At 35.3% G+C, this 27,842-nt stretch overlaps 2 protein-coding genes across 3 annotated transcripts; one reads left to right on the top strand and one right to left on the bottom strand.

Moving 5' to 3' along the window:
- Positions 1-3,884: 3,884 nt before the first annotated feature.
- Positions 3,885-11,409, top strand: LOC114286313 (uncharacterized). Of its 2 annotated transcripts, none has more exons than XM_028229468.2 (3): positions 3,885-4,346; positions 8,417-9,905; positions 10,007-11,409. In XM_028229468.2, exons 1-3 carry the CDS (start codon positions 4,055-4,057, stop codon positions 10,191-10,193), a joined length of 1,968 nt encoding a protein of 655 aa, XP_028085269.2. In that variant the 5' UTR covers positions 3,885-4,054; the 3' UTR covers positions 10,194-11,409. The 2 variants fall into 2 exon arrangements, with proteins under 2 accessions (XP_028085269.2, XP_082724607.1); XM_082868481.1 differs by having other exon boundaries at positions 3,944-6,173; positions 6,269-9,905.
- A 6,182-nt stretch (positions 11,410-17,591) lies between these two features.
- Positions 17,592-19,232, bottom strand: LOC114286323 (uncharacterized). Its single transcript, XM_028229478.2, has 2 exons — positions 17,990-19,232; positions 17,592-17,896 (listed from the first exon to the last, which is right to left on the bottom strand). The coding sequence occupies exon 1, from the start codon at positions 18,947-18,949 to the stop codon at positions 18,011-18,013; it is 939 nt and encodes a 312-aa protein (XP_028085279.2). The 5' UTR covers positions 18,950-19,232; the 3' UTR covers positions 17,592-17,896; positions 17,990-18,010.
- Between the last annotated feature and the right edge of the window lie 8,610 nt (positions 19,233-27,842).

Here is a 27,842-nt window from a genome sequence, read left to right on the forward strand (position 1 = left end):
AGTTTAGAGGACTAAACTCTTTTTAAGGAGGGGAGACTGTAATAACCCTCACCATTGTTTACCGCATAACCACTGATTACCGTTAAACTGAACTGATTATGACTGATAAGTGAACTGATTGAAATACTGAACTGACTGGCTGAAATCTAGAACTGAATTGACTGAGTATATTTGTTTACTTGTGCATTTATCTGTTTGATTGTTTGATTATCTGTTCACCTTTTTATGCTTTTAATTGTTAATTGAAGGCCCTATCGGCGGCCGAATCCGGGAATTGATTGAGGTTTCTCAACCCTCATAATTATGTGATTTTATGGTGTATTTACCTGGAATTTGATTTAGTATGATTAAATTAGATTAAATATTGGGTTCATTGCAAAGTTTGACTTAATTACAATTAGACCACTTAGTGGCCATTATCTATGCACTTTTGAGCCTTATACATTGAATTAAAACACTTTTGCTCAGCTCATTTTGAGCATACCACCGACTTGAGAGAGGGAGTGAGAGTGTCTTCATCGCTTTTGCTTGATCTTGCTTGGATTGAGAGAATTGAAGTATAGATTTCATATTTGAGCTCCTAAACCTTGAATACAAGACTAAGGTAGGAAACTCATCTTCTTATTGTTGTCATTGAGCTAGTTCTTGCATGATTCATGCTTCATGGTAGAACTAAGTCATGTTTTGGTTCATTGTTGTTGAAATGAAGCTCATTCCTTGCATGCACGTTAGTATTGTTGGATTTTGAGTTGAGTTCTTGGCAAATCGTCACATGCATGTCCATGTTTTGAGTGTAGGCCATGTTTTCATCATGTTTGTGAATCAATTGGCTCATTAGAGCATGTTTTGAAGCTTGAAAGTTATTTGAAGATCATGCATGTCATGTTTGAAGATTGTTCTTGAAAAATTGGTTTGAAATTGGGTTTGATTAAACACCCTTGGGCTTTGACTTCTCAAATTGAGTTTTGAATCATGTTTAACTATGAGTTTATAAGAGTTTTCCAGAAAATGGGCCCAAGAGGATCGGTTTTGATGCATTTGAGTTTGAGTTTGAGCTTGGAGGTGCAATCTGGAATTTCCAGATTTTGCACTCCCGCTCGAGCGTGGAATCCGAGAATCCAGTATCTCTGCACTGTTTTACAATCTGCTCGAGCGGAGGACTGGGTGCTCGAGCGGAGTCTTGTGTCTCAAGCTCGAGCGGGCGTCGAGCGTCCGTCGAGCAGAGATTTCACCCATCCAGTACTTTTGCAGTACGCTCGAGCGGGTACTTTTGTCTGCATGTCCGCTCAAGCGGAGTGACCTACGCTCGAGCGTGATCGCTGTTTTCTGAAAAATCTGAAAATGCTTTTAAAAGTACATCTTTGCATCCTCATCCCATTCCAGGCATTCTTAGGCCTAGTTTAAGATATCTTATTGAGGATATAGATGTAGAACACACTAAGGCAAATTAGGGATTAAGTTATTATCTTTCCCAGCTGTGTAGCTTAGTGTGTTCAATCTGTTAACTGTGTAGGGTTGGCGACTGGGGAGGCACGCTCTAGCATACTGTAGCCCAAACTCTGTGAGTAACAACTGTGTAAAGATATGTTCGAAATGATTATCTTCTGAACAATTGAACTGTATTGCTTTCTGAACTGATACTGTTAATTGAATGAATGTATGTCCTATGTTCTGAACTGTATTGTGGCATCCTTAGCACCTACTGTTACTGTTACTGTTACTGTTACAGAGATCTCTGTCGGTTCCCTTGTTGATACCACTACTGTTTACTGACTGATGGCCATCATTTACTGCTCGGTCTTTTAAGACCTACTGTTTACTGTACTGTTATGCTAATGGATGTACCACATATGACTGTACTGACTGAACGACTGAAATACTGATTTAATGAACTGTTTTCATACTGTAAGGACATTCATTCTTAACCTCTTTATGCATTATGTTATTCACTGAGTTTTAGCTCACTGCTCATATATATATGTAGGTGTTCAGGCACCAGACCGCTGCTAGGAGCGTCAGGGTTACTCCAGTTTTGTCAAGCCAACTACCGTGCCTCACTGCGAGGTTCCAAGCCTATCATGCTAAGGCTTAGGGGTGTTTTAGGACTCCCCCTTCTGTACTGTCTTGTTGTTTTGTAATAACCAAATGGATTGTATAGACTAAATGTTTACTGTACCGTTACATAGGGATTGGGTCCCTATTCTGAATGATTGTATATATTGTGTATACCTTTCCACTGAATGTAAATGTGTTTGGAAAGTCTTTTTGCATACAGACTGTCACAGCTCATTGGGCATTGTTTAATTACTGTATTGGCTTCCGCCGCGCCCTGTACTCTGTTTTACTGTACTACTGTTAAGCAGGCCTTCGGTAATCTCGGATTATTGGCCGGTTACGGTGCTAAACCCATGGGACCGGGTTTGGGTCGTGACACTTATAAATTTAAATTCAAAATCAAGAGGGAAGCCTAACTCCAGGAGTGACATAGTGGAACTGATTGTGAGAAAGCATGTTCAGTAATCATGAGAGGACATTTCAGCGGTTGGAAGCTCACTTCGACGGTTACCACTAGGAAGTATAAATAGCAATGAAGGCCCCAGAATAAGGACCCAGGCTCACATCTAGAAAACCAGTTATTTATTTCATATTTTCTTTCTAGTTTTTTACATTTCCAGCATTTCAATTCCTGTACTGCACTTCAATTTCTAGGAGTAGTTTTTCAGTAGTTTGTTACTGTGAACCTCGTCGAGACTGGGCCATTGTAATTTCATTGTAAGTTTTCATTTGTTTAATGAAATTCAGTTTTTGAATTATATTTACGTGTTACTATTCATAATTTTCTCCTAAAACAAGCCATCAGTAAAAGTCCTATTCATTGAGACTGAAAGAACTTTAACATAATCGTTTAATAATTGGTTGACAATTATGACTTATGTAAGGACTAATTGATCCTTAGTGACACGTATAAATTTATATTATTAACCTTTAAAAGTAAAAAAAAAAAAGTCAACAAACATATTCTAATATTGGAGGAGGACAGGCAAAATGAGGTGAAGGGGTAGTGAGACTTAGAAATTAGATGTTAGTGTTGTAAAGGGTTTTTACCAGTTGGAATAAGAGCATCTCCAACGGTGAATCAGATTTTTCGTCAAATCTGAGTAAAAAATGACTCATTTCACCAAATCTGGTACCAGATGCTCCAACGGTTCACCTTTCACCAAATCTGTCCCGGGACAACCGGGTGGTTGACCGGCTGGTCGACCGGTGAGAAGAATTTTTTTTTTTTTTAATTGTCTGAATCGTTTTTGTTGAACTTTCTGAACTTTTTTCTGGACAACTGGGTGGTCGACCGGCTGGTTGACCGGTTAGGGAAATTTTTTTTTTTAACTGTTTTTAAACTGTTTGAATCTGTTACTGATTGGCCGGTTGATCAACCGGCTGGTCAACCGGCTGGTCGACCGGTTGGTATCACCCCAACGGTCAGTTACAGTGATTTGGTGAAATGCTTCGCCTATTCTCAGTTTGATGGAATGTTTGGTGAAATCTCATTTTGATATCGATTTGGTGCAACCGTTAGAACATCAAACAGTAACTTTTTCACCAACTTTTAAATTTGATGCTGAGTTTAATGAACCGTTGGAGATGGTCTAACCGTTGTTTCAATAAAATGGATTTGATCCGATTCTTGTTGCTTATTTTTTAACCAAAATGCCCATAGTCAAGACAGGAAATGTTTTTTTTTGGGTGAATTCCACTCGAAAACAGTAAAGGCACGTATTCTTAACGTATGTATGTTAATCATATACAGTAACCTCATACGTCAATCCCAACGACCACGACCAATCAAGGACAAAATCGTAATTTCATGCCACAACATGCGAAAAAGGGTCCATTGCGCAGACGATACGTCATATACATTAGTCCGGTTTTCTAGAGAGAGAGAGGGAGAGGAACCGGTAAATCTATCTATCTATCTATCTATCTATCTGTATGTGCTATCGTGCGCTTGTGGTCTGTGCAGCAGCAAAACCGCTATCATTGGGATTCGCGAAGAATGGGTGGCGCCGGTGGAAACAACGGCGGATTTCCGGCGTCGGCGGCGGCGGAAATGGCGGAGCCACAGTACCAGAAGGCGAAGATATCGGTGTGGTGGGACATCGAGAACTGTCAAGTCCCCAAAGGCTGCGAACCCCACTCGATCGCTCAGAACATTAGCTCCGCACTTGTCAAGATGAACTACTGTGGTCCCGTCTCCATCACCGCCTACGGCGACACCACTAGGATTCCGACCACTGTTCAACAAGCCCTCAACAGCACCGGCATAGCCCTTAATCATGTCCCTGCAGGTATATATATACATCGATTCGAGTTTATGCTCTTGATTCTGATGAATTGTTGAGTTGGAGTAGAAAGTTGTGTGCTTTGATCTTTGGTGTGATCGGATCGGGACGAATTGTTGCTGTCATGTTGAGTTTTTGTTTCAATTGTGGTTTTGATTGAATTGTGTAGATGTATGTGTATTGTTTGTTGAAGTTGTTGAATTTTTTGATCGGATAAGATGATCGGGTCAATATGTACCTAATATATATATTTTTTTATTTTTCAGTTTATGCTTTGTGGCTTTGATGTGTAATCTCTAATTTGGGGTCAAATTTTGAATCGTTTTGAGTATTTATGTGTCTGTTGATGATGAGATCTCTCTTTATGGAACAGGAATGGATGTGTGTGTGTGTGTGTTGATGATCAGTACTATGTGCCTAATTCCTTCAATTTATTCTAATTTTTTTACCATGTTTTCTCTGTATCTCAGTTTCACTGCCTGCCCTGACATCGTGTGGTCCTTTTATAATCCCTTTGGTAAATTAGGTGAAAAAAGAAATGAGAAGATTATGGTTTCTCACCCAGGTGAGAAAAGAAAAGAAATGATTTGTGATTTTTGGCCCTTTTGTTTGGATGAGTAAGAAATAAAAAAGACACATCTTTTAATTTTCTTTGCTTTTTATTTAGATGAGAAATTTTCGGGCTTAGGTACTGGATTTTGTTTTTTAGGTGAAAATGTCAAGTCTTTACTTTTATAGTCTCTGAACTATTTGATCAGTTCTTTCTATAATCCAGAATGTTACATCTCTCTAAACTTCTTGAATTCTACTCGTGCAAGAATGTTTTTGATTAGGTGCGGTTGGATACCCCTGCTTTAATTTTTAATCTGTGTTACATTGTAGAATCTCATATTTTTTGATGACTTGCAACTAATCCATTACTTTGGTTCTCATATGTATAGCATGTGTGTTTTTCCATGTTGGTTGAGATTTTGATTTACCGTTAATTGGTAGTTATATTTCCTGCGGACAATGTTGGCTCTTATTAGTTATTACCAGATACGGCTTGTTCTTTAATTTTTTTGGGAAAGTAGTGTCTTCTTTTGTTTATTACAACGTTTTCCTTGTGCTTCCTATCTTTGGAAGCAAGTGACTTTTCCATGTGTGTTTTGATTTACCATTGATTGGTAGTTATAGTTCCTCTAGACAATGGTGGCTCTTATTTGTTATTACCGGATATGTCTTGTTCTTTAATGTTTCTTTGAAAGTAGTGCCTTCTTTTGTTTTTATATGACTTTTTCCTTGCGCGCTTCCTATCTTTGGAAGCAAGTGACTTTTCCTCCCAGGGAGACCAATTGCAAATGTCTCATTTTTTGGTTTGTCCATCCTGTCTTTTTTAAAGAGCTCTGATTTTTGTTGGTGCGAGGGTCCAATTCTAAACCTGTCGGCATATTGCTAGCCAATGAACTTGAAAGTGAGAGACACTTCACCCTAGTCCGACTCGGGATATTGGATGCATTGAAAAGGTTATTCAACAGATGGACCTAGCTGATTGATGTCGTAAGCAATCTTCCTTGTATAGTAGCAGCCTGGAATCGGAAGTTCATACTCCGCATGAAGGAAAGCATTTCTACTCTCTTTGAGCCCTCTTTCTAGGTAGAAGCTATGAAGCACGGACACCTCTTTGGAGGTGACGTACAGGCGTCCGACTCGCACTAGACACGCTCTAGGCACGTGTCGGACACGCTAGGACACATTGGAGGCACGCTGGGACATGCAAAGGACACACCGAGTACCAATTTTTTCAAAAAAAATTAGAATTTTAATTTTGTTTACTATAATAGCATACTTAAGGTTAATGAATTTGATAAAATTAAATATTTGACATAAAATAAATATTAAATATTTAAAAATATGATAATTTTGTTTACTATAATAGCATACTTAAGGTTAATGAATTTGATAAAATTAAATATTTGACATAAAATAAATATTAAATATTTAAAAATATGATACGTAATAAACATATAAAATTATATGTTTTGCACGTGTTCTCAACGTGTCGTGTCCTACATTTTTTGAAAATTTGTGTGTCTACGTGTCTGTGTTGTGTCCATATCGTGTCACGTGTCCTTGCTTCTTAGGGTATAAGGCTATCCCGCTAAGTAAACTAAGCTCCAAAGTTCCGCATTTAAAGGGAGAAAAGCCCAAAAAAAGAAAAAAAAAAAAAAGAGTTCTTTTCAAGTAAGGAAACAATGACTCAAAAGGAAGTTGAGTTGACTTCTTTTAACAACTTTCCAGTCTCGTAGTACAAGACTTTAGATTCAATTTTGGAATATGTCTTTCAATTAAGGATCTTCTTGAGAACTAGAGGCGAAGTGGATGTACATGTAATTTCACTACTTTAAAAAGACATTTGTTGGATTGGATAGGTGAAGTGATATTGCAGAGTCATGTGATTTGACAGATTCATCATTATGACCTTTTCTTTTGGTTCTCATGAAAATATGTAATATGTATGATAATGTGTTCTTCTGTTATTAGCTGAGGTTTGATTTTTTGTTTCTAGTTGTTATACTTGTGCTGCACATTTCAGCCCTGTCACAGACATCATAAGCATCATTAATGCAACTAACGAATTGCTATAGGAAGCTTATGATTCATGTTTATGTTTCTTGATTTAGAAATGCCAATAATGTCCAAGCCCAACATTAAGCTAATTACAAGTGATGAAAAATTCTATCAAAAAAAAAAAGTGATGAAAAATCAAAACCTCTGCTTATAATAGAAGAAATCTGCCATTATTTTGATTGTTTATGTTGGACTCTTAATCTTATATGTTTTATGCAATGTTTTTATAACCGGACCGGACTAGTTGGTTCGACCGGTTGATTTGTTGACCGGTCCAAGTTCCAGTCTGGGTACACCCTTAAACCCATTTCATTTGAAAAATCGGTTTCTTTTGACGAAACCGGTGAAACCTGTGGTTAAACCGGGTTAACCGCCGAACTGGAGTTGGGCGGAGCAAACCGGCTGAACTTCCGTTAAAACCAGTGAAACCCGTGGTTAAACCGAGTTAACCGCTGAACGGAGTCGGGTGGAGCAAGCCGGCTGAACTTCCAATGCATCAATAAACTATTGTGAGGAATCGAACTCAGCACCCCGCACGCATAAGTTGGCCGCATTTCCACTAGACCAACATATCACATTTGATATTAATAGTGGATGTATGTTATTTATTGTATTCAACATATTTTTTCTCAAATACTATTATAATTAATATTTTTACAAATAACACCAATATAAAAATATATGTATAAATATATTTATTCGGTAGAAAATATTTATAAAATTACATATATCGTAAAATATATATATTTTTTGAATGAATGTATCTTAATTCTTATTTTTGAAATTAAAAATAATTTTTAATATATTTATTAAGTAATTATGATGTCACGGTTTAATTCCATTTCACCTGACGATTAAACTAGTGACCCGGTTACTTTTCCGGTTTGATCAACGGTCTGGGTTTCAGAACATTGGTTTTATGGCAGTTCATTATTTGCATTAATAGGAGAGGTGTTGCTTATGATTTTCGTTATGTGCACACTTTTAATTTTTTTATTTAAATGATGATAATTAAAGAGCCCAAAATATCCAAAACAAGTATAACTACTAATAACAGTAGATATCAAATAGCAGCTAGTAACGGGGGGAAGCACTCTTTCCGAGTTGTTTTGTTGGATGTTGTTAGTTTCTTCTTTCCATATAAAGAGATCTGTGTGTGTGTGTGTGAATCATGAGCTTTGTGGCGATTAACAAGTTGCAATAATGGACAATTTACTGCTTATGGTTTCCATCAAGGGTGCAGTGATACCATCGTGGATGAACTAGACAATGCCTACTGGTTGTATAGCTGGATTTATTTTTGTCACGGATTCTATTGTTTGCTCTCTGTAGCTTTGTTATTAACATGCATATATCATTTTTCCTTCTATGCGTTTGAACCTTTTTTGACTGCAGGCTCAATTACTTCTATTAATGTATACTTTTTTAAATTGGAAAAAATTAAAGATTTTGATTTAACGTAATAGGTGTTAAGGATGCAAGTGACAAGAAGATTCTGGTGGATATGTTGTTCTGGGCTGTGGACAATTCTGCACCTGCTAATTATTTGTTAATTTCTGGTGATCGGGACTTCTCTAATGCTCTGCATCAGCTGCGCATGAGGAAATATAATATTCTCCTAGCACAACCTCAGAAAGCATCTGCACCGCTCGTTGCTGCTGCGAAGAGCATGTGGCTATGGACAAGTCTTTTGGCTGGAGGACCACCATTATCAAATGGCGACTCACTTCAATTTGTTCAAAGTGGCTCTAGCTATTTAAAGAACTCTGACTCATCACATATTCCAGTTTCTGATCCTATTCACGTAACCCAAACAGAGGATCTCTTGTATGAAAGCCCTCATTCGGGAACTCACAAGTTCCCGCATATGGGAAGGGGATCTGATACTAAATATAAAGGCAAACAACCTCGGAGAACTGTGAGTCAACCAAATATTTCAAAAACTTCAAGTGCGCCGATAGGGGTTCAAGAAGGTCAGAACAATCGTCAACCTGGACATACACATGCTAAGCAATTCAAGGACACCCAGGAATTATCTAGTGCTTATAATCCCAGAGGCCCCGTAAGTGGACCTGCCCCAAACTTCATTCCTGGTAATTCTGACCTTTCCTGGACCAACAACGATAACCCTCAGAGCACTTACCAAAATCATTTTTCGCAGCCAGTAAGACCAAACAACCTCCCTTTGCAACATGCATTTGTACCTAATTTGCGTCCACTTGATTTGCACACCCAGGCTTCTCATTCAATACCTCCGAGGCCTGATAGACCAAACTTCACCTCAGGTCCTCCAACAAATGTGCCCGATATTGGTAAGCTAAATATTTCTGCATACCCCAGCAATGATTACAAATCTTCTACTTCTCAACCACGAAATGGTGTAGAGCTGAAACAAAATTATATATTTGAGTCTCCAAACAATGTAAATTTAAACGCTCCACAAAGAGGACATATCGCGCAGAACAGACCACCATTTCACCATGACACGCCGAACCAAAGGCACCCAAATGGTCCAGAAGTTATGCCATCATCTTCTTCAGCAATGGGCACCACTAATATCTCTGCTAATGGTGTATGGGGGACTCCAGGGTGCCCCAAACCTTCTGAATATGTCCAAGGCCTAATCGGGGTAGTTTTACTTGCCTTGAACACATTAAAAACTGAGAAGATTATGCCAACCGAAGCAAATATAGCTGATTGCATATGTTATGGGGACCCCAAGCACCCCAACACTGATGTTAAGAAAGCCCTAGACAGTGCTGTTGAGCAGCAGCTGGTTGTAAAGCAGAATTTAGGTGCTTTGCAATTGTATGTCGGTAAGAATGAGAAACTATGGAAGTGTGTGAACCCTATAGGGGGTAATCCTAAGCACTATCCAAAACCAACATGGGATCAAATCCAGAAATTTTTGATATCCTCCGCTGGACGATCAGCAATAATGGCTTCTCGATGCAGGTAAAATGCCTACGTACTAGTTTGCTTCAATTTACTTACTTTGGCTTCTTTGAATTTCATCCAACTGCAAATATTTGTTTTAATATTCCTTAATCCTTTAGGTATGAAGCTGCTACTATTATGAAGAAGATGTGTTTAAAAGAGCTTGCTTTGGGTGATGTACTTCAGATTTTACACCTGGTGATCAATGCAAAGAAGTGGATTGCACATAATCAGTCAGGATGGCAGCCGATTAACATCACTGTTGCAGAGTCCAACCCTGATTTGGGGTCTGTAGCTGGTACATAAACTCAACCAGAACCTAGTTTTAATTATGCAAAAGGGTGTGGTAGATAGTTGTGGGGGTATGACGTACATGCTGGTTGGTTGGAACTAGGAATAGTTAATAGGAGGCTTTCTTTTCCAAGAATTATCGATTATAGATTTGGTAGCTTTGCAAGTTAATTCAAGGCGGTTGAGTAGGTGCATAGGGATGATTATGTTGGTGGTGGTTGTAGTTCGAATCTTCGGGAAATTAGAAAGATTGCTTGGACAAAGATGACTTTACTGAGGTTGTAAAGTTGCTAGACATTTGCTACTATCCCCTGTTGTATGTAGCATAGGTCCACCTGTCCTCTTTCATTAGATATTTCAACCTTGCGGGAAGTTGATGAATTCAACTATGGCTATAGTTAACAAAATCTTCATAGAAACAATGTGGAAGAAGTTCAAGCTTGATAAGACATCAAGCAAGTTATCCCATTGTAGACTTATATGTTTGTGCAACACATTGAGGAATTAGTTTGTAAGCATTTGTTGCCTCCGATGGTCATGTCGTTACGAGTGTAGGTGGTTGGTTCTAAATCGCAGTGTGGAAGGAAAATCAAAATGAAAATTAATTGCTGATGTTGGTGATTAAACTCGAGATGGAGAAGGAGATTTGTTTAGCGAGCAAAGAAACGTTAGACCTTGCAACACAGCAGACATATAAGAACAGCCAAAGTTACGACAGTGGATTATGTTACTTTTTTGCTTTTAAATTGGTGATCTTAAGGTGGAAACCACTTAATCACCTATGATGTGTATCACAGAACCAAGGTACTATGTGAGAGAAAACGTGACACCCGAGAACTATGCATGCTGCTACAGGTTTCAATGTGGTGGCAGTTTATAGAGCCATGAAAATCTAGCCAAGCTTTCTGTTGGGGTATGTGAACACAGCTACATGCTGTAGCTGTTTTTGTTTGAGGTCTTGGTCCTATATGCTTCCTTTTTACCCTGTTCTTGAAGTTACCTTGAAGATATGCATGTAATTTTTGTCGGTAAGAACTTAATTATGCTCTTGCTTAGCAGAATTGTTAAATAAAGTTTCTAGTCATGTAATTGTTTCTATTTTCCCTTGTCAAAAGTGATGCAATTTATTTTGAGGTCAGATTAGCACATATAAAGCATGTATTCACAACTTAAGTTTAGATGTTTGTATGGTATTTATTTATTACTACAATGCAGTGGCTTTATCGTCTTAGCCCTCTCTTCTTGATGCAAAAATTGTAGGAATTCTTGACTAATTAGTATTCAATATTCATGCACTAATGTTTTGGCATCTGTTTGGAGGTCATCTAGTTGAAAAAGACCTTGAATCTGGCTTTTGTGTCAGTCTGATTGCTTTAACTTGTTGCCTTTGGTTAAGAATATGCATGTCGGGCACAATAACTTATAGACAAAAGGATGACCCCCTTGCATAAGATTCTCGTTAAAGTGGTGTTTGGGGATAGCAAGATGTATTCAATCTTACGCTCATTTCTAAAGGGTCTATTTCCATGACTTGAATCCGTGCCACAAAAAATCCTAATAGTAAGCCCTTGATGTTGATGCCATTGAAAGATGAATATTATCTTGCATATTATGTAGATGAATTGTTCTGTTTAATTTTTATTGTCTGTCTTATTTACTTTGTGATTGATGATATGATAAAAAGCAATACATGAATGCAAGACTTTTAATGCTTTACTCTCTTAGTTGAGTGTCCATGAAGATGAAATTGTCTGAATAATGTGGTTTGCTACCAATTTTTCAGTTGATAGAAAAGAAAAGAAAAAAAAAAGGAATAGGAAAAAGGTGAAGATAATAAGATGGGTATCTTATATTACCTTTCTTCTGGATGTTTCTGTTAGGTTTGCCATAGGATTTGATGTATTCAAACCAAATGCTTTCATTACCATTGATGTGTATTTTCCTAAACTACGCCGCCTAATATTTGTAGATATAATAGATTTGAGCACTTCTTTAATTCTCTCCTAGTGTAAGAAATTGTTATTATACCCAAATTTCATTCTTAGATATTCTAGTATAAGTTGTTTTTACTGCCCGTGTTTATGAGGTTCTTTGATAAATTTGAAATTGCATTTTCTGTGGATCCACGACATTGATATTGGCCATATTTGGTAGAATTGTAGGAAAGTAATTATAGATTATGCCTTAACAGATTATAGATTATAGCTTTAAACTAGCCAGCTGGGACGACAGCTCTAGTTCATCAGAAAGGAGTGGAGATGAGGGACAACGACGAAGGTACAGTGGTGATCGCGAAGAGAGAGAGAGAGAGAGAGAGAGAGAGAAAGAGAGATCTATCGCGATTTGCCACAAACAACGCCGGAGAGACAAAGATCTGCCGTGATCACGAAGAGAGAGAGAGAGAGATCTGTCGCGAATAATGTCGGAGAGACACAGATTTGTCGTGATCACGAAGAGAGAGAAAGAGACCTGCCGCGAACAACGACGGAAAGACACAGATCTGCTGCGATCACAAAGAGAGATCTATCGCGATCTGTCGCGAACAACGCCGGAGAGAGAGAGAGATCTGCTGTGATTGTGAAGAGAGACAGAGAGAGCTCACAGAGCCAACTCTGGTTCACGTCGGAGAGAGAGAGAGAGAGAGGGAGAGAGCTAGTTCACGCCACCGGAGACAGCTGGTTCACGCCACCTGAAATTGCCGCCGGAAATCATCTCTCAAGCTTCCTCTCTCTCTCTCTCTCTCTCTCTCTCTCTCTCTCTGAAGAAGTGAACAGTGTTTGATTGTGGGTTTATATCTTGGTTTTTTGGTAATAATTGAAGTTGATGAGGGACATTTAAGTAATTTAACCCCTCCTTTCCCAGTTTGCCGCTTAAGCTGAATAACGAAGCACCCACACCCATTTCAACAAAAAATTGATTTTTTATTTATAGAAAGTTATAATTTGTATTATTAAGCTACACCAAGCACAATGAAACAGCTTAAATTAAGTTAAAAGCTGAAATAAGTTATAAAAAAGCTTTACCAAACAGGCTTATTGTTCCAAGGAACTGTGACAATCATATTGAATAAACTCAATTAGTATCCCCTGAACCATTCAACTATCCCAATGGTTAGCTTGTCTAAGACTCATTCTAGAAAAGGGATTTTTAATAATTGGGGAATCAATGGATGATATGAGTTCAGGGGTCTCCAATTCCATTCAAGAGAGAACACATTATGTAAGGAGTAATTTGTAGTGGAAAGAAATCAATGAATCCAGGGAACTGCGGCACACAGTTCCTAAAGTAAAGAAACATTAACCAGAAGAACATTGAAGATTCTGCAAGAAGTAAAAGAGGGAAAGGCAATCCAGGGTACCTAGCATATCACATCAATTTGTTTAAAGAGTTTTCTTCTCAAAAAAGTGTATAGAAAGTCATCCCAGTTAGATATACTTTTGTCACATTCTCCTCTTTCTAAATGAGAATAAAAAAGATACACAAACTCAACGAGACGCGGCACTTTGGTAAGATTTTAGGGTATAAGTCTTAAGGTCTCAAGTTTCACTCTTCCTGGGACCAGTCATCTAGACGACAACACATACACATATGTTTGGTAGGATAGATTTTTCAAGCCTGGGCGAACCATACCCAATGTCAGAGGTGTGGGTTTGAATTTTCGTCTGTGTACCAGTCCGTGACTTATCGTTACATAATTAAGTGATCTTGCTATGTAACAACCACCTAAGGGTGACTTTTAAAGCTTAGCTCCAGAGGTTACCCCTCTATGATCAGACCCAAAAAAGATACACATAGAACAGAGAGAGAGAGGTCAAGTGAGGAGCCCTACTAAAATATTGTATCTACACTTCTAAATGCTTATAATGTTTTTCATATTTTTGTAATATTTTTTAACTCAACACATGTTAATGTAATTCTCTCAAATTAAAAAAATAAGAGGAATTAATAGATATTTGTGTTGATTTTAATCATAACTTCCATGTCATTTTCATTATACCTACAAATGTGTCCAACAGACATCCCCAAAGTGTCTGAAACATAATGGATTGTAAAAGTTGAAAAAATAACAAAGAATGAATAAATAAAAAGGACCATTGGACATGTGTTGAGTGGCCGACAAATGCCAGAGTTTAACACGTCTTTAACACAAACAATCAGCAGGTTTGGTTAGCGTTTTTCAAAAACTCTTTTTAAAAAATTTTATTTTCTTATTTTTTTTTTATTTTTATTGAAGTTTTTAATATTTTAAGTAAATTTTTTTATTTTTTAAACATACCTAACATAAATATACTTAAAAAGTAAAAAATTTGTGAAAGAAATCTTTTAAAAATTCACTAAATACCAAAAATAAAAAAAAATACGAGAATTCAATACTTTTTTTTTATATTTTTATGTATTTATTAATTTTTAAAAATATTTTTTCAGAATTTTTTTATTTTTTAGATACATCTAAATAAGGTATATCTAAAAAAATAAAAAAAATGTTTAAAATTTTAAAAATATTCACTAAAAACAAAAAACACGAAAATTAAAAAACTCAATTTTCAAAAAACTTAATCTAAAAAATTCAAACTAAACACACTTATTTTAGAAGTCTCCATACTTTTTGAACACTATTGTTTAAATGTTTGTTTATCATTGGACTCAAATGGTAGATTGTTGTTCTTAGTCATGTTCTGGATTCTCTGCCGTGAAATCCTGCAGTTCTCCCTGTCATGCTTCTAAAATAACGTCGTTCTTCCTCTTTCTTCTTCTCCTTCTGCCTTTCTCTATCTAAAAACTACCAATCCCATGAAGAGAGTGTCCATGAAAGAGAGTATGAGCATCCGCGAAAGACAGTATAGTTGAGTTGCAGAAAAACAAGCCATGAAAATTCGATAGCTTTTGTTTTGAAGAGTTTATAAAATCTCGGTATTTTTGCCTCCACTTGTTCAACAATTAGCCTCAACCAATTTCTACATGATCACCATTGATAGGCTTTGGATTTCCTACTAATTCAAGTATTCTCTAACGGGATTCACACCATCTGTTTGATAGATTGCCTTACGCTGGGTTTGGTTGAGGGATTTGAGGAGAGATTTGAAAAAGAAAATAGAAAAGGTATGTGAAACTAGGTAAAATATAGGTATGTTTTATTTACATTTCACCAATTTTTTTCATTTTCCTTTCCAAATCCCTCCTCAAATCCCCCAACCAAACACAACATTAAAGAATTTGGTGATCCATTGAAATTGCAATTTTCATGTAAACTTGCCCATATATCATTGATGACCATGAAGTGAACAACCCTTTCATTGAATTGCTTTGGAAGAGATGTTTTTCTTGCGGAAACAAAAATGGCAAAGATTGTTTGAGAGACCGAAGATGTTTTTCTTGTAGATCTTGAGAATGACCTTGTGGCCGCCTCCCCTCACGTTGCCACCGGAGTCATCGTCGACCGTCGTCCTCTGTGTTTCACCTCTGCCCCTGCCCTTCTCTGTTCGTCTCTCTCTCAAAGACAGGTTAGGGTTTTGGAATAAATGAGAGAGAAAAGAAAGGGGGGTGGGGGAACGCAAACAGCTGTTGTATTAACCTAAAGCACTCATTTTCTCCATAACAAAGCCTCATTGAATCCTCTACTACTCTCCATCTCCCACCAGGCTACTTTCTATCTGACACAACTTTCATCCCATAAAAACAAGATTCAAACAACAAAAAAGGAAAAGTTTCCTTGAGTTTAATTTTTCAAGATTTGCAACACTCACTTATTATTCACTTTTAATAAACTATATCATTGTAAATTTACTTGTTTTTTTTATATTCGTTTTGGTGAATATAGGACACTTGTTAATGATGCATTAACTTACCTTAACCAGCCCCACTATCATAGAAAATTGAATAGGTTATAAATGTTGTAATGTTAGAGACCAAATTACCTTTTCTTTAGTTGCCTCTATTTTTATGTACTTTTCATAATGGAATTTTTTAAACATTTTTTAATTATAAAATTGAATTTTATTTCTGTAAATAATATTTTGTGATTTTTTTTTTAATTTTTAAATTTCAATCATACTTAAATTATATGGTGTAAGAAAAATAAATCTAAAAATTATAACAAATATAAAAATTCCATAATATTAATCAACAAAGAAATTTTATTTTTAAATGACATTTTCTGGATTTTTTAAAAAAATTTGTAAATGTCCTTTATGTTCAATTATAATTAAACTATATGGTGCGAGGAAAATGTCATTAAAATTTTAAAAATAAAGGGCATTAATTTTTTTTTTAATTTTTAAAAAGCCACAAAATGTTTCATTTAAAATTATAGGGCATTCACTTTTATAAAAAAAAAAAAAATGTTAAAAAATATTCTATTATAAAAAGTATATAAAAATAGAGGCAATTAAAGAGAAGAGTAATTTGATCTCTAACAATACCTATTTAATTTTTTATGATCATAAAATTAATTAAGATGAGTTAATGCATCTTTAACCAGTGCCATAAAGTGTTAACAAAACTCATTTGGCTCAAGTCTACATTTTCATGGTCCCAATGTTTTCTTAACTCCAAACAGACTATTTTAATAAGTTCAAAACAATGCTCCCCTACAATTGCTTATTTGGTGGGCTAAGGCCTGCCATAGTTGATGGTTTAAGATTGTGAGATTAAAACGGTCTACAATAGTTTTTAGTATTTGAACAAATTGAGACCATGAGAGTAGGCTATTTTAATTAGTTATTTAATTTTTTTATAAAAAGACATGTAAAAATTAAAAAGTGATGCAATGGAATGTTTTTATTTTATTGGCTATTTTAACTTGGAATAGGCTATTTTAGAGCCAATCTCAAACACCCCGAGTTTTATATTTAACAATTATTATTCTTTTCACAAAATACCTTGTTGGAATCTCTAGACATCAATTAGAATATGCACAAGGAGACAGAGAATTGTTGAAGATTAAAACAGAGAGAAGCAGCAAAACCATCTCTAAGTTTCGTAATCTGTACATATATATATATATATATACATAAACAAATCTAGCTGTAAATCTTGGTGCATTCAAACTAGGAAACATCAAAAAGAAAAAAAAGAAAAAGAAATCAAATAGAAACCTCCTAAAATGAGATATTTTCTAAACACCAATGATCCTCTAGAGTGAAATTTTCCTAAAGTTTCCTAGAGTGCTATATTGTGTGGTTGAGATTTACTGGCAAGTCACATCAAAAAAAAATACACTGTAGCACTTTAGGAAACTTTAGGAAAAAATCACTCTAGAGGATCCTTGCTCTTTTCTAAAAGGGCATTTTTAAATTCTACAAATGACTTGATCAATTCCTTAACAAGGATGAAATTAGCAAACCCATCAAAGGCACACACTGAAACTTGAGTCTAGACATACCAAACCTATTTGAACAACCAAATACACCGAACTCAACAAACTAAGGAACTAATGATTATATGATAACAGTGATGCAGAAAACATATAAGATTAGCAAAAGTACAGAACAACATATAAAAGATCAAACTTGACTTTGCCAACGAAAGATAGAATATAAATCATGTAAGATCATCTTAATTATCTCTACATAGGATCAAGGAATCAAACTAGATTGACAAATGGTATGCACCAACAAAATATCACTTGGTCTGGCAAATACAACTCACAGACGCAAATCTCATTCCATTCACAATCCCATGAGTGTACCCCCAGAGTTAGTCTCAGAAACCTTGTACACCTGCAATTCAAAGAACAATACAAAACAAATAAATACACAAATAAAACAACATTTTAATCAATCAAAAACACCACCAAAGTAAAAATTTCCCACCTTGTGTTCATCCTACAGAAATTATTGATTCGAGCCAATATTCTCTTCCCTACCACGATTGTTTTGCATATGCTGCAGCTCAGCTCCTACAGGAGGAACTGAATATAACCCATGATTCACTTTTTCCCCGTGTGCAATATTGTTCCCCAAGTGATCCAAATTACCAGGTCTGTCAGTTTTAGAAGCTGGGTTCAATCTCAGTTTTTCATTACTCTCCACAGCCATTGATGCACAGTTATTACTCTGTCTTCCAAATCTTTGTAACCTCTCATTCTCCCTCAATCCCACAGCATTTAAACGCGCCGAAACCTCATTCGCACAATCCAATCCCTGATTACCAATCCGTTTCTTCACCGCCTCTACCTTCACAACACCAACACTACTAGCATTATTATTATTATTAACACACTTATGATTCAACTTATCTTTGGCAAAAAGAAACCCAACATGTTCCAAAGCTTCCCTCGCTCTCTTCCTCGTAAAAGCCGCCTCCTTCACTCTCCGCTCCGCCTCCGCCCTCGCCGCCACCGCCGCTATACTCATTGAAGCCGCCGCAATCCTGGCAGCCACGAGCAGCACTTTGGCCGCCTTCAAATCAATCTCTTGGCAATTCCCATCCCCACCTTTACCCACTTCGTCTTCGACTTTCTTCAAAGTGAAGATTGGGAGATTAGGGTTTGCACAAGGGGGGCAAATGTAGGGCGTAGGAGGGTTGGGGGAGACACAGCGAGAGTGAGAAGAGGAGTAGCATTTGAAGCAGGAAACGGTGTCGTTTGAGGGGGGTGGAGAGAGGTCGTAGATGAGTAAGCAGGTGGGACAGAAGGAGTGAGGGTGGAGGCGGAGGACGCAGGTGGTGCAGAGGCGGCGCAAGATCCCGCGGTGGCGGACGTGGTGGAGGAGCCGCCGGTGCTCCGCCGCGCCGCAGTTGCCGCACACGGTGGTGGTGGTGTAATCGTTCATTTATGGGATCAAAGAATCAACATTTAATCGAAAGAGAGCTGAGATTTAAACCCTAATAATACTGAACACTAGGGGGTAGAGTGAAGAGTATACATATGTGTGTGTGTGTGTGTAATTTTTCAGAAATTAGGGTTTGAGAGAGGAATTGAATTGAATGAGGAATGATATCTGAGAGGAAGAAGAAGAGCTAAAACATCGTCCGTCCCTGCTGTTGCGTTTTCAATAGAGATGGCAACGGCCTGGGATTTTTCCGGATTTCGTCTGTCAATTTTAATTTATTAAGGCATCGTTTCACAAGTTGACTACTTTAAAAAAATTATGTTGCATAAGATAGGTGAATTTTTTTATTTTTATTTAATTTGATAATTGTAAGAGAAAAAATAAAATCACTATCAATTGAATGTGATATTTTATTTTAATGTGATTGAGACCCCTCCAATCACCACCCACATACACGTGGCGGGTGGTGATTGGAGGAGAAGGAAAAAAAAAAGAAGTTGATTAATCAGAAAGAGATGGGTCAAAGGGGTGGGAGAAAGGGGGTACGGATCATTTTTCTATTTTAATATATTTTGTTTTTATTGGTTATTTTAGCTCAAATAACTCTTCCCAAACAGGGCCTTAGTGATATGATTTTATACTTTATTCTGATTTCTTATTTCTACATATCATTTACTCTCATGCTACATTTATTTGACTCTATAGGAGGAAAGAAATTAAGAGTGTGGTAAAATTGAGGGAGGAGATTATTAGGCTTTGTTTGGCATTGGTTTTTTGGACTAAAAAAATACAAAAGACAAAATAGGCTAAATAATTAAGTGAGACAAATGCTTGCCTTGGAAAGTTAGTTAAAAATTGACTTTTTAACTTTTTAAATTTTTTTTAAAAAAAAATGTTAAAAAGTAGAGAGGTGATATGACTCAAAATATTTTAGCCAAGTTACTAAATTATCAAAACCATAATCATTTCATTTTTTTTTCTCACAAAAGTCAAAAATGCCAAACCAAACAAACTTTTAGTTCCAAACTAAAATAGCCAAAAAGACAAAAAATCAACTAAAAAAGTTTATTGCCAAACAACAACTTATAGTGCGGTAGTATTAAGTTGGAGATGTTGGATAATTTTTTTTTATTTGTACATCACCAGATTAGCAATACTATGGATAGTATTAATATATAAGATTAATATATTTTTTTTAATATTATAATTTTTTTTGGTTCTAAAAAATATAAATTTTACGTAAGAATTATCTAAAAATTCCTAATCCCAATCCCCATAGGATTGGTAGTCCTACCATTGAGGATTATTAACCCAAAGGGTAGCTAATCCCTTCATTCATGTCTCTAACTAAACACTCTTTGGATGGGTCTTTATCAGTCCAATCCTCCCCTAAAGAGTAAAACAAACATGACCTTAGTGTTTATCTCTCTCAATTCACATACTTAAAAATTATATAAGTTTCTCATTACACACAAGTATACACAATTATGCAAACTATACCCTTTCATGATAAAAAAAAATCAAAAGAGTACACAGACCCTTGTTACACACACCTACTTTAATGAAGAAGCGCGATCGATGATCAAAGGTGATGAGAAGCATGATCTGACCACTGTCGTCACTCCTGGCTCTCTCTTTTCTTTTACAAATTTGAACGACGCCCACCACCACTGTTGCCACTGTGGTATAACGACAGTGGTGTAGCTGGAGCAAGTACCGCATGTCTTCTCTCTTTGTTTCTCTCTTGGTTTTCAACCTTGAACCGTTCGTATATATATACATATATATATGGGGTGTTTTGGAAAGATAATTAAAAGTTATTTTTTTGATTTTTTTGACTTTTTTGTGAGAGAGTGAAGTGGGTTAAAAATTGGGAAAGTGGCTTTTAACCCACTTCCCAAAATAGGCTTATATGTATGGTATATGTTTGAGAAAGGGATGGAAATGCCCTAACTAGTTGTGAAGTTACCCAAACGATTGTATTAGACATAGGTGAATGAAGATTCTTACTCTGCGGTTTTTGTTTGTAGACCTGTAAATGTGGAGAAAAAAAACTAACAAATCTCTAATTTTTTTTTTGGTTGATTAATGTTATTGTTGTTATTGTGGTAGATCTGGATCTATGGAGAAGACCACTGATCTGAGACAAACAGATCTCTATTTTTTTTGGTGGTTGATTATTATTATTATTATTGTTGTTGATGATGATGATGATGAAACAAATTGCAACAGATTTTTCACATCTAGATGTGTTCAAATTATTATATTTTTTTGTAGTTGAAGTTGAATTTTATTTATACATATAATGTCGAGAGAGAGAGAGAGAGAATTTGAACAGATATATTTGCAACAGATACATTTTTTTAACAAATAATTTCAACAGATAGATTTTTTGAAAGGTTTATTTGAACAAATAATCTCTTTTAACAGATAGAATTCAACATATAATCAAATTTGGTCAGATATTTCAACAGATAAGGAAAAAAAAAAGTAAATAGACAGTCAAAAAAATTTGAGCAGATATTAAATTTGAATGGATAAAAATTTATTTGGACAAATATGTAGATAGATAAGGGAAATTTGAATTTAAAAGATTAAAAAATTGAAAAGATAGGGCAAAAAAATTGAATAGATAGGAAAAATTTTGAACAGATAGGAAACAATTTAAATAGATAGTCAACAAAAGTCAACATATAAAAAGATTCAACAGATAAATTAAGGGATAAAATTAAAAATAAAATATCCTTCACAACAAACAAAAGGGCTTCTTACTAAATTATTTCACAAGAGGGTGAATTTTTCACTAATAAAAAAATTTACTGAATCTAATGCTTTTATACCCTCTTTAGATTGAACTTTTCAACAATTATATCAAAAAATAAAAATACAAACCAAATTACTAATTTTTAGTAGTTGGTAAAATAATTAGTAATTTAGTTTGTAATTATAGCAAAACAAAGTTAAGCTGTGAGGGTAATCTCATATTTCAAAAAGACTTATAAAACAACTAAAACCTTAAAACACAAATTTCATATACCTTAAAATGAATTAAAATACAAACCCATTGTCTAGTAAACACAATAAAAAACATAATTAATCTCTCTTTTTAAAAACAAAGGTTAATTATAGCATTGATGGATGACAACCAGCCACTGTTAATGGCATTTTATAGAACAACTAACATACATAGATATCAATACAAGCAAAACAGAGATACCCATCAAACTTAGATCTAGGACACATAACATTGCAGAGAAAGGTGAAGTAAAGCAAACCCACGATAAGACTTCAAACCTGTTCTGGCAATCAAAGTCGTAAAGTTAAGAAGAAGTTCAAGATCTGGTACAGAAAAAACAGAAGAAAAAGAAGTCTCATGTCATAGAGCACCCTCCTCCATTATCAACCTGCCATTGTTGTCGCTCATGGCTACCAGTCCAGCCCTCAACAATGTTATTTTTGTATCAAAATCTCTTCATTTTTGCTTATATTATATAATATGTAATTTAATTTGTTAAGCATAATACAATTAAAATACCAAAATAATTAGTAATTTTTAGTAGTTGGTAAAATAATTAGTAATTTAGTTTGTAATTATAGCAAAACAAAATTGTTAAAAAAATTTAGAAATAAAATAATATTTTTACTTATTTTCAAAATAAATTTGTCCTTTTTCCTTTCTCTTTACCACATTCTATAGGTGACCACAAATTGGATTAGTCTGATTTTAGGGTAAATCAGAAACTAAAATAGTTCTTATTGTTTTAGAAAAATTGAACCCATGATCTTAAGGTTTTATAAAAAAATGACATACAATATTTTCATAATAATTAGGGTCTTTTAACATTTTCACAGAAAAGTTTTGACTTTTTCATAGAGAAGTTTCACTTTTCACATCGAAATTCCATTGAGGGATCTTAGTTAATAATAATAAAAAAAATATATTGAATCTCTTTTACTACCCAAAATTAGAGAATGATATTTCACTAATTTTCCACAGAATATATAATAATAAATACAAAAATGAGTGAGACCACTAAAAAGAGGAGCACTGATAGTTCTAAAGTGGTGTGAGTCTCACATGATGGGATGTTTTGCTCTTGTGTTTTTTTTTTTGAAATTTTCACCTCATTAATGGTCCATTAGTGCTCTCAAATTAGTGGGATGAATCATTGTTGTAATAAATATGATAAGAATATTTTATGTTAGTAAACAAATTAATAATAATTAATTTAGTTAAATTGGTTAGGGTAAAGGGGTGATCATTTTAACCCGATCCACGGGGGCCCGTTCATACCTGCCCGAATGGGGCGGATTTTATCCAACCCAACACTTATGTGGGACGGGAGTGGATTATCTTTTGGTCACCCGCAATGGAGGTGGGACGGGAACATGTATCACCTCTCCTAATCCAAACTTGACCCGACATAATTAAAAATATTTATAAATAAAGGGACATTTATACACAAATCCTAATTTATGAACTTATATTCCATTAAGTTTTAACTAAAATTTTTTAGACCTTCAAGTGCCATTAAATTTTTAATAGTCAGAATTGCCTTTTAAGTAATAATTGTTCATCATTTATGATTATCTATAAAGGAACATGATGATTTGACATTTATTTTGATTTTAAAAACTTTAAAATATCAATTTTCAAATTGAAAAAACTAAAAAAAAAAAATTATGTGCCAAAAAAAAAATCAAAATAAAGTTTTTTTTTTTTGAAAAATTAAAAAAACTGAATTGTTTTTGTGCAAAATTGAAAATTTTGTATCTATAAATGAACATGATGATGGAACATTGATGTGAAAAACTAAACCAAAAAAAAAAAAAAAATTTTAAAATGAAAAAATTGATAATATTCTCGGTTTTATTGGATAGTTAATTAAACCAATAAGTAGAATGACAAAAACGTTTAATCTCATACTCTGTTTTTTTTTATTAGTTAGTGAAACAATTATCTGAAACATTACTATGCAAAATTGATAATATTCTTAGTTTTAAAAATTTGAAAAAACTGATAGTATTCTCAGTTTTACTAAATAGGACTTATTGGTTCAAAAAAATCTTAGATAGGACCTGAGCTATCATAATATTTGTAAACAAGACTTTTAAGTAATTAACTCATTAATAAATAATATAATATAATATAATTAGATATGAGAAAAGAATATTAAAAGTCTGTGATTCTGTTTAAATATAAATAAATAATAATCCTAAAAGTCTCATTGTTTATATATATGAAAATAAGAGAAATTATTTAGTATGTCAAGAATTTAAATGATTTTTAATTTTTTTGGCTATTGGAAATGTGGTTGGGTATCCGCAGGGTATTGGGTATCTGCGAATATTTATGGAGGCGGGAATGAGGTTAAAAAATATGAGGTTAAAAAATTTCATCCGCAACGAGGTTGGGGAGGGGGTGGAGGTGGGATTTATCCGCGGGGGCGGGGATGACAAACCCACCTCGTGGCATCCCTAAGGGTGTGCCAATTTTATAATGAAGCCTAGTACTCAAATCTTATAAGGAATTTTTAAATTTTATTACACGGAAACTATTTAAAAATATCACTTTAATCCCATAAACTATAAAAGCGTAAAAATAAACTCTATAAACTATTGAGAAATATAACTTTGCCTTCTAAACTATAAAAATGGATAAATAAACTCCTTAAATTACTAGCACGTTTTACTTTGACCCATCCATGAGGAGGTTCAATTTGTATATTTTTATAGTTTATCAGGTCCATTTGTATGCTATTATAGTTTACGGAACAAAATGATACTTCTCAATAGTTTAGGAGATTTATTTATATATTTTTATAATTTAAGGAGTCTTCGTGTAAATAACCCTTTAAATTTTTATGGAACCAAACTGATTCGAATGATTCCACTATTTCAAAATCAGAATGGAAACAAATAAAACCAAATCAAATTGAAGGTTTAAATCGAATTTGATCAATTTATCAGTTCCAAAATTTTTTTATGACACCCCTACCACTTTCTGCCACCATCACCCTTCGCTGGCCTAGGTTTGCCCAAAACGTTAGCATGCTTTGGTCACTTTCAGTGACTCTTTAACGATCCAATGTACACTGTGTTTGCCTTGAGAGAAGACTGTCAAATTATGGATATGGGGTTGTTACTGTTAGGGAAAATCGATGTGATTCCCCACAAGTAAATCAATCAATGGGAATAAAAACTAATGCGGAAAAATTAAATCAAAGGCAACACAAGAATTTTACGTGGTTCCCTCAATGTGAGGTACGTCCACGGGATCGAAATCCAAATCCACTATCAACCAAATAATTCCAAACGATTACAAACGAGACACTAATGGTCTCACAAAACCACCCTTAGGTGAATTCCAAATAATCACAAATAAACAAAGAGGAAAGACCTCACCAAATAGAAGAACCAAAATCTTCTGAACCAAAGTTGAAGAAGACCTAAAATAACAAACCAAATCAGAACCGAAGATACCCCAAAAATTGAGCTTCACAAAAAACCGAAATTGAACCAAATATTCAATCTTCGGCACTGTTTCCGAAAATTGTAAGCAGCCGCCACTTTTTCCTTTGTAATCCCACCAAGCAAAAAAAACATAATCAATATATATATATATATATATATATATTGTGAATCTAGGGTTTTTGTAATCAAACCTATTTGTTTCCAAATTGGATTGGGTCTCCACAAATATAATATACAAAAATATATTATACCTAAACCAAGTCAAATTGAAACTCTTTAACAAACCAATTGGGTCCCACACTCCAATAAGGAGGTATATCCCAACAATTCTCCCCCTACCGACTTAGGTGGAGAGATCAACCATACCCGCCAAAGTTCGACACTTCAAATGTTTGTCCCTTGACAAAGTCTTTGTCAACATGTCTGAAATATTATCATCTGTGTGAACCTTTTCGAGTTGTAACAATTTCGAATCTAACACATCACGAATCCAGTGGTATCTCACATCAATGTGTTTCGATCTCGAATGAAAAGTAGAATTTTTACTCAAGTGAATAGCACTTTGACTATCACAATAAAGTACATACCTTTCTTGCTTCAAACCCAATTCTTGCAAAAATTTCTTCAACCATAACTCTTCTTTGCAAGCTTCTGTAATAGCAATAAATTCAGCTTCGGTAGTTAAGAGAGCAACACATTTTTGTAATTTAGATTGCCATGCCACAGCTCCCCCTGCAAAAGTCATCAAACACCCCGAAGTAGATTTCCGAGAATCAACATCACCAGCCATGTCAGAATCTGTGAACCCATCAAGCATCGGCTTACCATCCCCAAAACACAAACACACCTTCGAAGTCCCTCGAAGATACCTTAGAATCCATTTTACCGCTGCCCAATGTTCTTTACCCGGATTAGAGAGAAAACGACTCACCACACCAACGGCGTGAGCAATATCCGGCCTTGTACAAACCATGGCATACATCAAAGAACCAACTGCTGAAGCATAAGGAACTTTCTGCATCTCTTCCTTGTCTTTCTCACTTGTAGGACATTGATTCGAACTAAGTTTGAAGTGACCCGCAAGTGGACAACCAACCGGCTTTGCTTTATCCATGTTGAACCTCTCAAGGATTTTCTCAATGTAGCTTTCTTGAGACAACCAAATCAGTCCCTCTTTGCGATCACGAACAATTTTCATACCAAGAATTTGCTTTGCCGGTCCCAAATCTTTCATAGCAAAAGACTTGCTTAACTCCAATTTCAACCTGTTTATCATGGTAGAATCTTGACCCACAATTAACATGTCATCAACATAAAGCAAAAGAATAATAAATTTACCATCTGGAAAATTTTTCACAAACACACAATGGTCCGAAGTGGTTTTAGAAAAACCATTATTCATCATGAAAGAGTCAAATTTTTTGTACCATTGCCGCGGGGCTTGCTTGAGGCCATACAAACTTTTCTTCAATTTGCAAACAAATTTCTCTTTCCCTTTTTCCACAAATCCTTCCGGTTGCTCCATGTAAATTTCTTCTTCAAGATCACCATGCAGAAATGCGGTCTTCACATCAAGTTGCTCAACTTCAAGGTTCATACTTGCAGCCATGCCAAGTACAACCCGAATAGAAGACATTTTTACAACTGGCGAGAAAATTTCATCAAAATCAATACCTTTCTTTTGCCCAAAGCCTTTCACAACAAGACGTGCCTTGTACCTCAGATTCTTGCCATCATTCTTCAATTTGAAGACCCACTTATTTTTCAGAATTTTCCTCCCTTTAGGCAACTTCACTAAATCATAAGTGTGATTTTCAACTAAGGAATTCATCTCCTCTTCCATGGCCTTTTTCCAATCACCTTTCTTTGCATGCTCAATTGCTTCTTGGTAGCTCTCCGGTTCCCCTTGATCAGAAATCAACACAAATTCATTGGGAGGATACTTTCTTGAAGGTTGTCGGTCCCTTGTAGATTTCCTCAACTCAAGTTGTGGTGGTAGTTCTTGAGTTGGATGCTCTTCCTCAATTTCTGGCTCAACTTCATTAGAATTAGCATCATCCTCTACATCTTCAATAGGTGGCTGCACATCTCCCCCGTTTTCATTATCAACTGAAGATGAAGGAGATAAATCCATGTCAATGAGATCACTAGCTTTTGGCTCCGGTTGATCACCTTTGCCAAAGTCTTCAATTGTTTGGTCTTCAAGAAACACAACATCACGGCTTCGAATGACTTTCTTGTCGACCGGATCCCACAATCTATAACCAAATTCATCACGCCTATAGCCAAGAAAAATACATTGTTTTGACTTGCTATCAAGCTTGGACCTTTCATCTTTTGGAATGTGAACAAAGGCTCGGCAACCAAACACTCTCAAGTGCTCATAAGACACATCATTGCCGGTCCAAACTCTTTCTGG

Source organism: Camellia sinensis, chromosome 5 (assembly GCF_055761805.1).
Source record: "Camellia sinensis isolate YWXY chromosome 5, ASM5576180v1, whole genome shotgun sequence".
Taxonomy (NCBI): domain Eukaryota; kingdom Viridiplantae; phylum Streptophyta; class Magnoliopsida; order Ericales; family Theaceae; genus Camellia; species Camellia sinensis.